Source organism: Pleurodeles waltl, chromosome 3_1 (genome assembly GCF_031143425.1).
Source record: "Pleurodeles waltl isolate 20211129_DDA chromosome 3_1, aPleWal1.hap1.20221129, whole genome shotgun sequence".
Taxonomy (NCBI): Eukaryota; Metazoa; Chordata; class Amphibia; order Caudata; family Salamandridae; genus Pleurodeles; species Pleurodeles waltl.
The window spans coordinates 1,376,598,825-1,376,614,907 of NC_090440.1; the positions used below are offsets into that span (position 1 = coordinate 1,376,598,825).

Consider the following 16,083-nt stretch of genomic DNA (forward strand, 5'->3'; position numbering starts at 1 on the left):
AATCCGTCACTTTTCCGTCACTTTTGGGACGGATTAACACCTCCTCCAAAGTTAGAATAACCCCCAATGTGTCTTAGGCAGTGACAGCACTATGTTGGGAGACTCAATTGGTGAACATCTGCAGTGACAAGCAAGGTTATTTGGCTTCACCTCAAGCAACCCCTTAAGGCAACAGTCAACCTACAGCAGACATTTTATGAAATCTGAGCACACTCCTATCTCTCATTCATTCTTCTCCCCCCACAGTGCTAAGCGCTCACCACCAAATCCATGAAAGAGCACCACTCTGCTCACTTAGCCACAACACCTAAAACGTTGCCCACAGAGAGCCACATCAAGTACCTCGCCCTTATAAGCAGACAATCACCCAGGGCGTATTGCGCTGGCTATTAGTGCGCTTCAGACACTCGCAATGGGGTTTAAAGTGCTATATAAATGTAAATACAATACAATACAATTCTCCTGATTCTGGCCGCCTTTCCTTGGCATTACGGACTAAGCCCTTCATTGGTTCTCTTCCGTCTTCTACCGATCTTTTTCAGCTCCTGCTGTTCCTTAATTTCAACACCCACATCCAGAACTATGCCCACCCAGCAGCCAATATCACCCCAGAACCTCTCGAAACCTCCTGATCAATGCCAAATTGCTCTGCAAACATGCAACCGAATTCTGGGACACGATCTCTACCCTCACCCCTGACGTAACCTTCATCACAGAGTTCTGGCTCTACCCCTCCTCTGCTGTCGAAATCGCCACTGCGACAACCATCGGCTACAAGATGACACTCGGACCACACCAACAAACAAGGAGGTGGCATTGCCATCATCTTAAAGAATCAATCAACCGCACCACCAAAGACGACAGCACACCAATCATTGAAAACGTGATTTTCCAACTTCACAACGACAACAAAACGACTATCACCAGCACCTTCTTCTACAGATCGCCAGGACCACGCACCAGCCTTTGCAATGCCATCGCAGACTTCATCGCCCCACTTACCATCGACTCCAAGCACTATTTCTTCCACGGAGACCTCAACTTCCACCTGGATGACTCCACAGACCCAAACTGCGCCAACCTCTTGGACAAAATCGCCCTCACCAAGTTGGTTACAGACCCCACGCACAGAGAAGGACACACACTGGTTCGTATCTTCACGTTCAGCAACAGAATAAAATACAACCATACCACAGAACTCACATGGACCGACCACCCCATTGTACACTTCACCATCACAGAATCACCTCGAACCATCCCCTTCCACAGCTGGGGCAAAGTGACACAGACCCAATGGACTGATGACCTCGACACCACCCAGCCCGGCGCTGCAACCTACTTGAAACAGGCGGTTGAGAACTTCAACAACTGGTTCACCAGTGCGCAGCTGACCGAGTTGCCCCTATCAAACCAGCCAAAACCTGCAGCTCCACCAAACATGCCAGCTGGTACATGCTAGAACTCAGCATAATGAAATGCAGCTGCAAACAACTGGAGAGGAGATGGTGCTCCAGGAAAGACAATACAGACCGAGCCACCTTCAAGACAGCCCTCAACAAACACCACCAAGACTCAAAGATGAGAAAAAGGATGCCATTGCAGGCCGCATCAAGGCTAGCACCAACTACACCAAGGAACTCTTCACCATCGTCAGAGAGTTCTCCTGTCCAACAACCACCCAGAACACAATTCTTCCCTCACAGGAACTCTGCGACGTGGTAGTGAATCACTTTCACAACAAGATATCCACCATCTACAGAAACTTCAAACCCCAAGCCACAGACCTCCTCAGCCTCCTCACTCCACAAACATCTCACCGCATGGGAATAGTTCACCGAACACCACAGCCATCATGAACTCCATCCACTTGGGAGCATCCACCGACCCCTGCCCCCACAGCTTCTTCAACCTAGGAGGCATCATGATCAGCCACCAGCTAACCACCATCCTCAACGCATCTATCACCACAGCCAACTTTCCTGGCGCATGGAAACACACAGAGGTCAGACACCTCCTCATGAAACCCACCGCAGACCCCAGAGAACTCGTGAATTACCACCCTATCTTGCTGCTCCTGTTCTCTGCCAAAGTCCTGAAGAAGGCAATCAACCGGCAGCTCACCGAACATCTGGAGAGAACTAACCTGCTAGATGCCTCCCAATCCAGTTTCCAAGCCAACTACAGCAGTGAGACCACCCTGATCCCTCACTCTACTCGACAGAGGAGAATTGGCCACCCTGATTGACCTCGACCTCTCAGCAGCCTATGACACCGTTCCCCACCACACTCTGATCAAGAGACTGCACCAGATCGGAATCACAAGAGACGCACTAAGATGGATTGCATCATTCCTCACAGGACACAAGCAGAGAGTCCGCCTACCACCCTTCACCTTGGAACCCATGAGCACCATTTGCAGTGTCCCTCAAGGCTCATCCCTCTTCCCCACCCTCTTCAACACCTGATGCCTCTAGCCGACATCGTCAGTACCCACAATATCAACATTATATCCTACGTCGACGACACCCAGCTCATCCTCTCGTTCTCATCAGACCCCACCACCACCAAGACCAACTTTCACAACTGCATCAAGAACGTCGCAGCCTAGATGAAGGAAAACTGTCTGAAGCTCAACATGGACAAAACCGAAGTGCTGATCTTTGGCAACCAACCTCCCTCGGGTGCGGCACCTGGTGGCCTTCTGAACTCGGACCTACCCCCACACCAAAAGACCACACAAGCAACCTTGACATCATCCTGGACAGCAGACTCACCATGAAACGACAGACCAACTCAGTTTCACCTGCCTACTTCCACACTCTCTGCATGCTCCGAAGAATCTCCAAATGGCACCCCATAAGCACAAAAAAAAAAAAAAGAATCACACAAGCCCTAATCACTAACTGCCTTGACTACGGCAACACACTGTACACAGGAGCCACCACTGAACTCATGAGAAGGCTCCAGAAAATACGGAATTCAGCAGCCAGACTGATCCTCAACCTGTCCAAATGGACCCATATTACCCAGCACCTGAGGAACCTCCACTGGCTCCCTGTCCAGAAAAGATGCCAATTCAAACTACCGGCACACACTTACAAAGCCCTCCAGGACCAGGGACCAGCATACATGAGCCACCGCCTCAATTTCCACCAACCAATCAGACAAACTCTGCTCTGCCTTCCTAGCCCTTGCACAGACCCCACGCATGAGTCAGAGGACACCGCCCCTTCTCCCATATCACTGCCAAGTCCTGGAACGCCGTCCCTCTCCACCTTCGAACATCACGCTCGCTGACAGACTTCAGGAAGAGATTTAAGACTAGGCTGCTCAACTAAGCCCAGCAACCCAACGCCTGAATACCCTCACGATGATAAGCTGTGCTCTACCAATACTGACTGATTGATTTTCACTACAAATGGAATCATCTACATCCCAGGCACAAAGGCTTGAGTACATCTCTCTCTTTTTATTAAGGCTTCCAATTGCTAAAATGAAATATTTTGCCCCAACTGTCACAGTAACCTGCCAAAATATCTCCTGTTGCTTGCTATTCCCCCAAAGAACTAACATCACATTGGCTACTTGGCTCTCAAGCAACCACAGACATAGTAAAATACTTCACCATACCTCTTACATCTGATCAAGTGACACACTGCTGCATTTTTATGCTCAGTCATTCTCAACGGACTTACTGACCTCAAACTTCAAGTGTGTACTCTACCTCAAGAGCATTCAAGCTATTTACATTCACACTTAAACTCAGTAATGAGCTTAAACTAAAAAGACCAAAACACAACAAACCCGAACAGCCCATTTTCATTGACAAGGGCAGTCTTATTTAAATATGTAGAATTGTAAATTTAACATGCTGTTTTTAAATCTTTTATTTTGTAGTGTGTGTATTCTTGTAGGAAACACTAAATTTAGTTGACTTTCACAATTTCATTATATCAGTTCTTCAATCTGTAAGCTGCTCTTATTGATACAATGCAACCATGAGGTGAAAAACTCAAGAGTAGACCAAATCTAAGCTCAAAGAGTAAATATGCTTAAGGTGTGGTTTGACAAAAACATCTTATGTTGACATCAGACCTCAGACGGTAGAACAAAATATCAGCTGCCAGGGCAGGATATCAAGAAAAGAGCTCCTGATCCTATGCAGAAACCATCAAATTGAGGTAACAAGACCAAACATTCTCTTCAAGTTGGAACATGGCAATTTGGTGTGCTTAGTAGCGCCAAAGAAAAATCCCAAAACTCTGTTGAATCCAAAACCAAGCAGATCATACCACCCAGACTTCAAAGAACTCCACTAACTCTCAGTGGAGCAACTAACTAAGTTCAACATTCTATCTATCAACAAAACCTTTGTGAGAGAAGGTACAAAACACCTGCAAAGCATAAATTCTTATATATCCATGGGTGTTCACTAAGGTTCAGCAATCATGTTCACACTAAACACTTTGCTATGCTTCCAATTTTCACCACCTAGTCTAGACCAACTTTGTCCTTATCAATCAAGAAGCAGTACCTAAATACGCCTGGCTTTGTAGATGACCTCTGCCAAGTCTCCTTTACACAGTCCTGTTCAACTATTCTTACACCAACTCTCACATTTTTTTCAATTTGTCCCTCTTAAGTGGTATGGTCTCCCTTTTGGAAAGCGGATGTAATCAGGCACCCTTTTGAAAGCAGACAATTTAAATACTAAGTGACAGGAAACCATAGAGCAATCACATTGCTTGCTGCTCTTGGAAAATTAACTTAACACATTGTAGTCATGCACTCAGTTCAACACCTGGAAGACTCCAACTCGACTGATTCACTGTAACTGGGCTTTCATCCCAATCAGAAAAGAGAGAAAGCTTTTGCTCTCATGATTGATGAACCAAGACTCATTTGGGATAAGTGTGACTGCATCACTCTAATTTGATATGACCTCTTGGTGCTATTAGATACTGTGCTTCCTGCCACTTTATTCAATCAAGTGACTGATATTGGAATTACTGTGTCAGCTGCAGCATGGTTATCTTCTTTCGTCAAAGGTCGTTCTCAGGCAGTAGTCATTCCACTTTTTAGTTCCTCCGTGATAAAGTGTGGAGTTTCACAGGGCTCGGTATTTATGTTCAACATCTACATTCGCTGATAAGCCCAACTGATTAGATCTTTTGATCTGGCTGTCCTGCTGGTGAATGATAGCACATTTGCCAACATCTTCCAACTGAAGAATCCCACTTTTAAAGAAAAGTTCTAAAGAGGAGGTGTTTCTATGTATTAAAACTGTGTCTCCATTTTATGTGTATCCATCAAATTAACATTTCAACTTCTCACAAAGTACTTACATGTCCTTTGCCACTGATCTGTGCAATTACTCAGTAAAGCTCCAACAGTTTACAAACTGTTGATAGCAAACAGTAGAGGTCTCCAACACAGTGTGATGTGGTGTTTTGCCGAAATGATGGGCTTTATATTGCCCTACCCCCAGCTCACTCTTCATAAGGCTAAATTTACCCCACAACTAATTTCTATTTTGATGCATTTTGTTAAATGTGCTCTGTAGCATTATTTTTTATGCAACCGTACAGTTTATCACAACATTTACTGACTATGAATGATTTAAAAACAAATATTCAGCTCAGTCAGCTAGCTCCCTCACATAATGTTAATACTGTATCTTTCATCAATTCGATGCTTACATTCTGCCTTTTAAAATACTAAACTATCAACAAAGCTGAAGGCTTTGCCTTGTGCCATGGGCCACATTTTCAGGGTCAGCTTCATGGCTGCTATTCAGTGCAAATCTAGAGCAGGAGACTTTAAGAATATCAAAAGTCAATTTATAATGCTATTTATATTGGACAAATGCTTAGCAAACACAGACTTATTGACAATAGACTTGTTTTCTTAAAGTAAAGAAAGGGACCAGAAACAAAATTAGGCAGATCCCAAAAAGATTTGCTCTTGGTACAGAAGAAATAGTAGTGAAATACAGATCAGTATCCAGAAAAAAGATACAGTGCCTCACTAACTCGTTTTATTGGGCTGTACAGCCCAGTATACTGCTAGAAAGTGTGCACACTTACCCAAAGGGGGTTGTAACATTCCTCCATTCTTCTCACAATTTCCAATAGGTTGAATTTCTGTTGCGTCCACCAGCCGCCAGAAGTCATTCTTGTTGTCGCTGCCATCCAGACGCAGTCTCAAGCGTGCTCCAGTCAGCCCGACCACCGTGGCGATGCAAATGGAAGTTGTGTTCCGTGGGTCCTGGGCTTCCAACTTCATGCCAATCTTAAAATCATTGCTTGGTGGTGAATAGGACTAAAACCATAAACACGATTATCAAAGCATTGCTAACATCCCTTGCTATCACTGCTGCAAATTACCATTCTCTAGATGTATTACTAAGCAACACTGACCTCTTTTATGACAATTAGAGTAACAAAAAATGCAAATATATGAAAAAGCACTTCTGTGTTGGTACTGACATGAGAATATATTATTTGATGGCGAGATGGAAAGATAGGATCCTAGGCTGACTTGGTGCATTGCACTACACTTTGTATTAAGCATGTTTGCTTTTTGGGAGTAAATGCAGTTGAGATTCTTCTGGTGTGACCTACCTTCCCTGTACACAGGTCATGAGTAGTGGAAATAGAATCTTTGCACTATACTCATGGTATAGGTTGCGTCTGCAAATGTGGAAAGACCAGTGTTCTGAATTGCTTTTTTGCTGTTGAATTGTCTCTATATGGTCAGCCGAAATGGGATTCATTTGCAATATTATTTTGGTCCATAAGCTTTCACCAAGTTGAGTGAATTTCTAAGTTTCAATTTCTGCAGTCAATGGTCTGTTCAAGAGCATTTGCTTGTGATGTAAGATCATGGAATAGTTCACCATGGCAGTCAGTAACGCATGATGTTCTTTAGAGTATCAGAAAGGTAAAGTGATATCTACATGTAACGTGTTTCCAAGCTTGGGTCCATCATTATAAGGTAGATAAGATTAAGAGCCATATTATTTAGCATGCATATAGCGTTGCTGAGAACAAGTTATAAATGTTTTGTTTCTTTTTATTAGTAATGCTCTCCAAAGATCCACACTTTGAAGAGTCTACCACACTTGTGCCAAGACTCCAGACACCCTGTTAAAAATTGTCAAACAAACACAGTCGGATAGCATAAAGCCAAATAGCCACTCATGTACAAGAGGCTAAGACAATTAACAGTACAAGTCAATCTAATTTTCAAGATGTTCTGCTCAGAATAACAGGTTTACTCTAGTCATCATCGCTATAAACATGTCCAGACCTGCAATGCTGGCCTCAATGATGTAAATTAAGTATATGAATGTCCTCTATCCTCGGATATCCTTCATTGTCTCTGTGCCAACTCTGTAAAGCTCTGTTGTGTGACACCTACATTTAGAGCTACATGAAGAACACCTTACTAACCTTGTATAATGCTCTTCCTGGTGGATACTCTATCTATCCTCAGATTCCTCAACTTGTGAATATTCCTAGGTGGCAGGTTGAATCAAGAAAATTAAACGAAGTGCTCCTGTGCAAAAGCAGGTGGACCGTGTGGATCTGCGTCAACTTCATTTCACTGCATGCATATAAGCACAATCCATGCAGGCGGACGTCAATTTCTTTCATGAATATTTACGGGCACTCAGATGTGGAGTCTATCAGCAGATTGAATGAACCAGTGTGCCTGTTCCTAGATTGGGATCTTTTCAGACAGAAGAGCCCATACCACAGAATGGGAGGAAGAAAAATAGAGAAGTATATGTGGTTAGATAGAGTATCCACCAGAAAGAACTTTACCAAAGGTAATTAACTTGTTCTTCTAAAGGATACTTCTAACCACAGTTTCCTCACCTTGTGAACAGATACCAAAGCAGTACCTCCCCAGGTGGTGGGTCTGTGGAATGGCTCAAACTAAAACGTCCTGCAGGACAGAGTGGCCAAAATACCCACCTCGATGGACCTGAGTTTCAAGGCAGTAGTGCTTTGTGAAAGTGTGCACTTATGCCCACATAGCTGTCTAACAAATATCTAGGATAGGCACTCTGTGTACTAACACAGTAGAAGCACTTTTTGGGTCTGTTGGAATAAGCCTGTAAACATTATGAAGGCTGCTTCTCAGCCAAAAAATAGCACATCTTAATGCAGAGGAATATCCAAGAGATAGTCAGTTTTTGCAGCTTCTAACCCTTCTTTGCCCCAAAGAACCCAACAAAGAGCAATTTGCCCATATTAGATCCTGGTAGGATCATTGTACAAGATGAGTGCTGTCTTGGGGTGCAGATGATGGAGTCTTTCTTTCACTTTCTTAGAATGAGACGCAGAACAGAAGGTCGGGAGAGAGATGGATTGTTGGCTTGTCTGATATGTGTAAAGGTTTCACCACCTCCAGCAGGAAGACAGCTCGAGTCCTTAGCACTAGTTTGTCCTGGAAAAATGTAGCATAAGGAGGCTGGACCAAAAGAGCTTGAGTTCACTCACTTGTAGTACGGATATTATCACAACCAAAAAGGATTGTTTTTAGGGTGAGCAGTAAACAGGTGTAATTTCAAGTCCCACTGTGGTGTTACAAAGGGTGTTGGTGGAAACATATGCTGGAAACCTTTTATAAAAATGAATCACAACTGCTGATTTGACAAGGACACTTGTTCTGGCAAACAAAATTCTCCAACTGAAGCATAACTTCACCTGCGCTCAAGCCGCCAAGCACCACAACAACGCCACCCACCTCAACCACCTCAGCTGCATCCTCCTCAACACCCGCCCCGTCTACAAGCACGCCATCGAACTCTGGGACCTGCTCACAGCAACCTCCCCAGACATCGCCTTCCTCACCGAAACCTGGATGAATCCCTCATCGGAGCCAGACATCGCCATAGCCATCCCAGTGGGCTACAAGATTACCCGAAGAGACCGTACCAACAAACCAGGAAGAGGAATTGCCATAGTCCACAGAAGCTCCATCAGGATCTCAACGACACCCACAACGCCCTAGATGCCGCAGAACACCTGCACTTCCAGATATACGTCAACAACACCACCACCCTGAGAGGAACCCTCTTCTACAGACCCCCGGGCCCTCGCACTCAATTCTGCGACACCATCGCTGACACTATCAGCTCCCATGCCCTTGCCTCCACGGACTACTTGCTCCTGGGCGACCTGAATTTCCACCTGGAGAACACCAGCAACAGCGACTTCTCTGCCCTACTGGCCAACCTTGCCAACCTCGGCCTCAAGCAACTGGTCACCTCGCCCACCCACTCAGCCAGTCACTCACTCAACGCCATCTTCTCCTCCAGCAGCCACGTCACCTTCACTCACACCACCGAACTCCATTGGACCGACCACCGTTGTGTTCTTTTTTCCTTCCTAAAACTCACCACCAAAAGCATCGCATCCCTCACCGCAATTGGAACAAGATCTCCAAGGACCAATTGATCTCCAACCTCGCCCATGCCCTACCACCCAAAACCAGCGACGCCAACACCACCGACCTCAACCTCAAACAATGGCTCGACGACTGCGCCAACACCCTCGCCCCACTCAAGAAAACCACCAACGCCCGTGCCAACAAGAAAGCTCCCTGGTTCACCGCAGACCTTCAGGCCTCCAAACGAGAATGCCGGAAAGCCGAGAAGATCTGGCGCCAGAAACAATCAGAAAGCAACCACTCCGCCCTCAAATCAGCCGTCCGCAAACATCACCAGCTCATCCGGACCACCAAAAGATCTTTCTACAAAGAACAAATTGACAACAACACACACAGCAGCAAGGAGCTATTCAGCATCATCAAGGAACTCACAAACCCCAAGTCCTGCTCCGCCGACCCACCCCACTCGAAAGACCTCTGCAACTCCCTCGCCACATTCTTTCACCGCAAGATCACAGACATCCATGAAAGCTTTGCACCGCCGTCCCCCACCAACACCACTGCCAAGGTCGACCCCAAAGCACCCATCCACACCAACGTACTGAGCACCTGGACCCCCACCAACGATGAGGAAACCACCAAGACCATGAGCACCATCCACTCCGGCTCTCCCGCTGACCCCTGCCCTCACCACGTCTTCAATAAAGCCAGACAAATCATCGCTCCCCAGCTCCGGACCATCATCAACATCTCCTTCGAGACTGCCATCTTCCTGGAGAGCTGAAAACTCGCCATGGTCAACGCCTTGCTCAAAAAGCCCAAAGCCAACCCCGAAGACCTCAAAAACGACTGTCCTATCTCCCTACTCCCCTTCCCTGCGAAGGTCATTGAGAAGATAGTCAACAACCAACTTTCCCGCTTCCTGGAGAACAACAGCCTACTCGACGTCTCCCAGTCCGGATTCCGCAAGAACCACAGCACCGAGACCGTCCTTATCACCTGCACTGACGACATCAGGAGCAGGCTCGACAAAGGCAAAACCGGTGCCCTCATCGTCCTTGAACTTTCCGCAGCCTTCGACCCCGTCTGTCACCACACCCTTCGCACACGCCCTTCGACGCCGGAATTCGCCATAGAGCCCTGGACTGGCTCACCACCTTCCTCCCTGGAAGAACCCAAGGAGTCCGCCTCCCCCATTCCTGTCTAAGGCCACCAAAACCATTTGTGGAGTTCCCCAGGGATCCTCACTCACCCCACCCTCTTCAATGTCTACATGGCTCCGCTTGCCAACATCGTACGATCCCACGGCCTCAACATTGTCTCAGATGCAGACGACACTCAGCTCATCCTCTCTCTCACGAAGGACCCTGCAACCGCTAAGAACAACCTCCACACTGGACTTCACGCCATCGCCAACTGGATGAAAGGAAGCCGCCTCAAGCTGAACTCGGAGAAGACCGAGATCATCATCTTTGGCCCCAACAGATCAGCATGAGACGACTCCTGGTGGCCTGCCACTCGGGGGTCGGCCCCAACGCCCACGCACGCAACCTCGGCTTCATACTGGACTCCTCGCTCTCTATGACCAAGCAAATCAACGCCATCTTGTCCTCATGCTTCAACACCCTTCGAACGCTCTGCAAGAACTTCAGGTGGATTCCTGCGCAAACCAGAAGAACGGTCACCTATGCCCTCGTCAGCAGCAGACTGGACTATAGCAACGCCCTCTACGCGGGAACGACGGCCACGCTCCAGAAGAAACTCCAGCGCATCCAGAACGCTTCAGCACGACTCATCCTCAACCTCCCTCGCCACAAACACATCTCTGCCCACCTCCGAGACCTCCACTGGCTACCCGTCAACAAAAGGATCGTCTTCAAACTCCTAATCCACGGTCACAAAGCTCTCCACGACACCGGACCCGCCTACCTCAACGAGCGTCTTAACTTCCACATCCCGACATGCCAGCTCCGTTCCGCCAACCGTCCCCCACAAGCACCGTACCACAACCGGAGGCAGATCCTTCTCCCACCTTGCTGCCAAAACATGGAACTCCTTCCCCGCCAACCTACGCCTGACCCAGGACATCCAGACCTTCAGGAAGCGCCTCAAGACCTGGCTCTTGGAGCAGTAGCAGCCCCCCCCGCACCTTGAGACCCTTCCGGGTGAGTAGCGTGCTTAACAAATTTCTGATTGATTGATTGAATCTGCAGATTTTAACAAAAAAAATGTCATAGCTGAAATGGTTCAAAAGTTACTAAAAAGGCAGAGTCACATGATGCCGTGCAGTGGAAAGCCCTTTACAAAGGTTGACTGGTCATCTTTCTATTGCTTATTGCTATATTTGAGTGTTATACTGGTACTAGAGAGGTGCACCAATGTCCAGGCATTGGTAACAAGTGTAGAAATGACAAAATAATGAAGTAATACTATCACAAAATGTGCTGCTTGCAAGAATGAGCCAATACATGGAATACAGACACCTTGGAACCAGACTGGTTTCCTCTTTGAAGGCCTGCTAACACGGCCATGATAAGGACAATATCTTGTTTTGGATAAGTCGAATGCTAGCACTCTCCTGGAGACACCTTCCATATGAACTAACAAAGATTATCTACCTACACATTTTGTAACTAATCACATTTTAACAAATACCTACCCATCTAGCTGAAATGACCCCATGTTTTAGACATAAGTCTCTCTGTCATGCCTATAAGTCGCACAACCTATACTGATTTGAGGGCAAAGTTACAGAATGTCACTGCAAATTGGACTGACGCCACAGGGTATTGCTCTAAGGTCAAAAGAAACCCAAACTACATAATGTTTTGTTTTTGTTAAAATTGAATTAATGAGCAATAAATGAAAACTCTTTTTCGAAAACTGCCTGCTCTAAAACAGAGTTCAGTTAAACTGAGTATCAACCAGCTTATCTATCTTTGTGTGCACTATTAATGTAACAATTTGCTTGCTGTCACATCTGCTCCCAGCCCTAATGAGACCCATACATGGCATCAAGCAGATGGGTGTCAATATGTTGTTGAAATGTATTCACAAAGACCAGCCTTATTTCACCTTATTTGCAAACATAACTGATCTGCAACAGCTACGTACCCCAGTAAGAAACTGAAGAAGGGTTGGCGTGGTATTGAATCTGTCACAACTAGTAAACCCATGCACACTTGAAGCGAGCATGCATCATTGCTAATCAGCTGCACTTATTAAGCATGCTTTAAAACTACCTCTCACCTGTTTGAAGCAATGGGAAGGAGCTGGAGCAGAGCATGTCTCTTTCAGGTATTTGTCCCAGCTAAAGTGACCTGTGATTGAAAAGCAAACAAATTAAATATGAAAGGCGGAGATGTTAAGGGTAAAATTCATAATGAAGAATAATTTCATACTATCTATGAACAACCTGGCCAACACAGTTCGGTATCAGTTTAGAAGTATGACTCAGCAATGGCTTTCAGCAGACAGATATTGCTTTAAAAGACCAGAGGTTCGGTGCTGCCAACATCAGTAGGATACATGCGCTTTGGTTGAAATGGCTGCTGCTGATCACAGACACTAATCGTTTATTGAACAAAATATAGGAAAAGGCCACTGCATTTCTGCTTGTAATACCACTGAATAACTATATTTAATTATATAAAATCGATACGATTTTGTAAAAATGTGTATAATATGTACTTTATGAAGTTTTATTGCATGTTGCAGCCATTTTAACTGTCAGTACGTATACTAGTGAAACGACCTCAGCAAAAAAATGAAATGACGAAGGTGTTCAAAATATTGAATTGTTGTGATGGTGGTACTGAGAAATGCCAAAGCCCGTGTGGGAAAACAACATAGTCCAGTAACAGTCAACTAACCACTATTGCCCTGCCTTCTCTCCTCTAGTAGCTCCTAGAGAAAAATATGAAGCAAGGGAACAGAACGCTTAAAAATGGCACGAGAGACTTGCATGAACCACCTAATGAACAAGAGTTGTGGTTGTAAAAAGAGAGAACACGTCACATCAATATGCTGATATACAAGGCCTTTAAATCCTTTCTTGCATCCTTCTTGTAAAGTCAGTCTTAATTTAAACGGACAACAGGACTATGATATACTACGTGACAAACAAAGGGAAAGGAGGTTCAGAAGAACCTTCTTAGTCAAAGCTTATCTGATTTAATAGCTCTACACAGCGCAGCAGTACATCTCAAAGGTGCAGACAATGTGAAGGTAAAAAAACAAAATCAGCAGAATCTTGTTTGACAAACATAAGTGAATCATAAAGAATTGTGTGGTAGCAGACGTCTTCAGTCATAACCATCATATCTTTACCATAACCGTTTCACTAATTTCAAAGGTCATCATTAATTCCAAGGAATACAGAAGAAGTATGATCCGTACCACCCAGGATTTTGTGCGTCCTAAGAAGTATGATCCTGACCACACAGGCTTTTCAGCTTCAGAGACCACATAAGAGATTGTGTAGACTAGATCTTCCACTCAGGATGTCAAGCAAGATTCTCAATTACACACCCCCACTGATTAACTGGTCTACCAAGGACCTACATGCCTGAAAATGGTCATCAGAATGTAATTGTTCTGTCACAGTGTATAGTCAGTTTGCTGTGCTTCCTCTTCTTTGGGCACTGTTTCACCCAGAATTAACCCCAGAAATCTGAGACTCATTTTGATTAGGCACACTACAGAACAGTACGTTCATTGCATGTTCTAAAATACACTCTCTGGAATAAGTACACTACATATAGCCCCATCTACTAAGTATTCTTGGTCAACAATAATAGACATGATTAACTGGGCCACTCTCAGGAACTGCGTGATAAATGTCACTGATGAGACAGGCAAAGCATCCATTGATGAGGATTTGACACCTATTTGTACAGTCTACCAAGCAAAGGCACAGCTTCCAACAAGGATCTCACCAACAATGAAAGCCTTGAGGATGTTTTGCCAAACCAGGTTACATCAGATCATTTTCCCAAATTCAGAACATAGTCAAATTTTCCATTGATGGTTTTATCTTTACCTTAAACATATTAAGGTGCAACGGTCCTCCTGGTACATATCCCTCAACTATATCAAAAGAAAGACTACCTTCGCAAATGGCTTTCTGTATCATTGGTCAATTCCAATGAGAAAAATACTGAAAGATGAATGACTTCTGACTGTGGATTCCTAACCTTATGATATGAGGTACAAACTGGAAAATGTCCATCTTGGAATCCAAACTTATCCAAAACATTAGTTAACCTAAGGACCCAAAGCAACCAGTGATTCGGCTACACAGGCCAATGCACTAAATGTTGCTTTTTAAATCTCATTATTATTTGTAAAGACTTGATGGCATCAATATGAAAAAACACCACTACTAAAACACAGAAACATCCACTGATTGTCCCCTAATAACGTCATTTATCAAAAAGAACTGAATTTTCTACTGCTCACTGAAGGAACAGTCAATCAACAATCATTGAAAGAACACATTTATTTCTAAAAATTATTTGTTTACTGTAATAATGAAAATGTTGAATAAAAATCAACTTTTAATTAAAACACAACTAAAGGTTTCGTACAGAAAATGAGCTGGGCACCATATAATCACAACTACAACTGAGATAAATTTGAGAGTCCATATAATAAACAAAAAGTCAATGTTGTAATAGCTTGTTGAATTACAATAAGTACTATAGAGACAGATTCAAGAAGGAGTATTCAGCCGTTAAATCACAATTGAAAACACAGTTACATTAATCTCTATAGTATTTTATAACACAGTTTCACAAAACTAATTTTGAAGCAAACATGTATTTTAACCCAATTTTTCTCAGTTTCTGAGGATCGTCATCATCTAGGAAGAGTCCAACTCTTTAGGATGTAAAGATCATTTTGTGATCAAACTGTGATGTTAACCTAGGTGTGTATTCACTAAAACATGTTGTGCTCAAGATGCTGACTTCTACGTTTGACTATGCCTGACAGTGTCCCTAGATCAGCTTAAAACAACATAAATTTGATTTTTTGTCACAATATTTCGAGAGCCACAACGAACTACCAGGTTTTACTGCAAAAGATATGCTTTTCAGTGGGAAAACAAAGCAACTCATTAGGAGCTTTTCCAGCCACAGCAAAGTCAAACTACCAACTGAATAACCACATGGGGTTCTCCTAACTTTGAAGCATCTTTCTTAAATAGTTCTACAATAATAATATTGAGAATGTGCAGCCTTGTGAGCAGGAATAATCGATGCTGTCAAAACATAATTATATGTTCCCATGTATTACAGTATAACTATTTTATATACATGTACTACAAAGTGTGTAGCAATATATTATATAACAAAACAAGGATGCCATTTCTTATTGGTTTGAAGTATCCATTATAAATATGCTTGCTAAATTTCATAATTCTAGTAGGCCCAGGAGCATTTCAAGGCTTTACATCTGCACTTTTCTGCAAAGTGTAACTTCGCTTCTAATCCTGACAAACGGAGCAGGATTTTACGAGAAAACAGAGTTCAGTTCTATATTCATGAACAGTATCTACTACTCCTGGATGTCTTGTGCTTGATTTGAGAGAAGATCCTACCACCTGCTCATAGGATAGACTTTTGCTGAAAGTAACAATTTTCGGATACATGAGTAGTTCCACAGACTTGTAATGAGAAG

The 16,083-nt window shown here is 44.2% G+C and overlaps 1 protein-coding gene across 3 annotated transcripts in view; it reads right to left on the reverse strand.

The window, feature by feature from the left end:
• SCMH1 (Scm polycomb group protein homolog 1) overlaps positions 1-16,083 on the reverse strand; it is a 400,787-nt gene that overhangs the window by 334,133 nt on the left and 50,571 nt on the right. For 2 of the 3 annotated variants that reach the window (XM_069224887.1, XM_069224886.1), the window contains 2 exons: positions 12,652-12,722; positions 6,087-6,321 (listed from right to left, as the gene is read on the reverse strand). In XM_069224887.1, the coding sequence (XP_069080988.1) occupies positions 6,087-6,321; positions 12,652-12,722 (306 nt within the window). The remainder of the gene's footprint in view (positions 1-6,086; positions 6,322-12,651; positions 12,723-16,083) is intronic. The other variant, XM_069224888.1, reaches the window with a different exon arrangement.